Raw genomic sequence first — 1,409 nt, forward strand, 5'->3', positions numbered from 1 at the left:
TTCTTCTTCTGCGGTCTGCATTTTAATTCTAGACATCACATGCAGCAATGAATTGTGGGTAATACACTTCGCTGAAATCCATAAAAATGCAGACTTCGCAGAAGGGCAGAAATAGTACCCAAAATGGGCGGGGCGAAGGGCGGATGTGGAGAATGTGGGACACACTACGCACTCAAACCCTTCAACATGAACGCACATTTGAAGTGCACAAGGGCAGAACGAGGGTGGGAGTGTGTGTCTTGGGACAAGGCCTTTGTTTACATTTTGTGAAGAAGGAAGTTGTGCTCCATGTCTTGTTCAGAGGTTTTCATGTCGATCCCTTCGGTGGTTCTTGGTGCAGCGCCTCCACAGGCGAGGGAGGGAACAGTTTGTTCACAGGGTTTGGTTCGTTTGACAAAGTGCAGTGAAAGWGAAATACATCAGCTAAAAATGTAATCGACGTTGCCACTTTGGTTCCTATCAAACCGAGTCTACTGGACTGTAGGTGTTTGATTGCAGAATGTTTTTGTTCTTTCAGGACGTCGTATCCCGACTGGCAGAAAACTTATGAAACCCTCGCYGAGATGGTGGTGCCTCGATCTTCAAAGTAAGACACCTAAAGCCAGCATCCAGAAGTTTACACTTMTCTCTCTGATGTGTTACTGCTCTCAACCACGCGGGTGTTTGTTCCTTCAGTCTGCTGTTTGAGGACTACGACAGCGGGCTGTTCAGCGTCACTCTGTTCAGAAAAGCCATCGATGACTTCAAACACAAAGCCAGAGAGAGCAAGTAGGTTCTGTTGTCACAAAACGTTTTAGAAATTACACAAAGAAAGGTGTGAGAAGTATCTGCATGGGGRAAAAATGTTTTCAGAAGCCACTGCAGTAAATAGCTCAACTTTATCAGAAAGAGCTGCAGGGTGTTGGACCGTCGTGTTTCTGTTTCTGAGGTGTTATGGATCTGAGCTTCTCCAGTGCTGTATGAACAATATTTCTTCAGTTTGTTTCTATGTGATGAAGAAGCACAAACAGAAGACATCAGTGAAAAACRTTATCACTGTTTCTGTTCCCGTAGGTTCACAGTGAGAGACTTTCAGTACAATGAAGAGGAGCTGAAGGCCGACAAAGAGGAGATGACCCGGCTCTCCACAGACAAGAAGAAGCAATTTGTAAGTTTTTCCCAAAACTGACTCTTTATTTCTTTAAAATGTTTGTTTTACTAATGCTTCAATTTATTTACTCTCTTTGGTTTGACATTGATCATATACTGTACACTCCTGATCAAAATCTTAAGACCAGTCAAAAAAGTGCCAGAATTTGCATTTTGCACTATTGGATCTTAAGAAGGTTCTAAGTAGAGMTTCACAATGTTAAAAGAAGAAATCAGTGCAAGAGACAAGAACTTTTGAGCAGGGAATTTTCTGAAAACTG

General features: G+C 42.8%; 1 protein-coding gene across 1 annotated transcript in view; it reads left to right on the forward strand.

Annotated features, from left to right (window-relative positions):
* LOC106528375 (V-type proton ATPase subunit C 1-A) overlaps window positions 1–1,409 on the forward strand; it is a gene marked incomplete in the record, with an annotated part of 12,333 nt that overhangs the window by 8,469 nt on the left and 2,455 nt on the right. Inside the window, 3 exon segments of the mRNA XM_014023526.1 lie at window positions 518–586; window positions 676–768; window positions 1,054–1,147. Of these exon segments, the coding sequence (XP_013878980.1) occupies window positions 518–586; window positions 676–768; window positions 1,054–1,147 (256 nt within the window).

The sequence above is a fragment of the Austrofundulus limnaeus genome, unplaced genomic scaffold, assembly GCF_001266775.1.
Source record: "Austrofundulus limnaeus strain Quisiro unplaced genomic scaffold, Austrofundulus_limnaeus-1.0 Scaffold374, whole genome shotgun sequence".
Classification (NCBI taxonomy): Eukaryota; Metazoa; Chordata; class Actinopteri; order Cyprinodontiformes; family Rivulidae; genus Austrofundulus; species Austrofundulus limnaeus.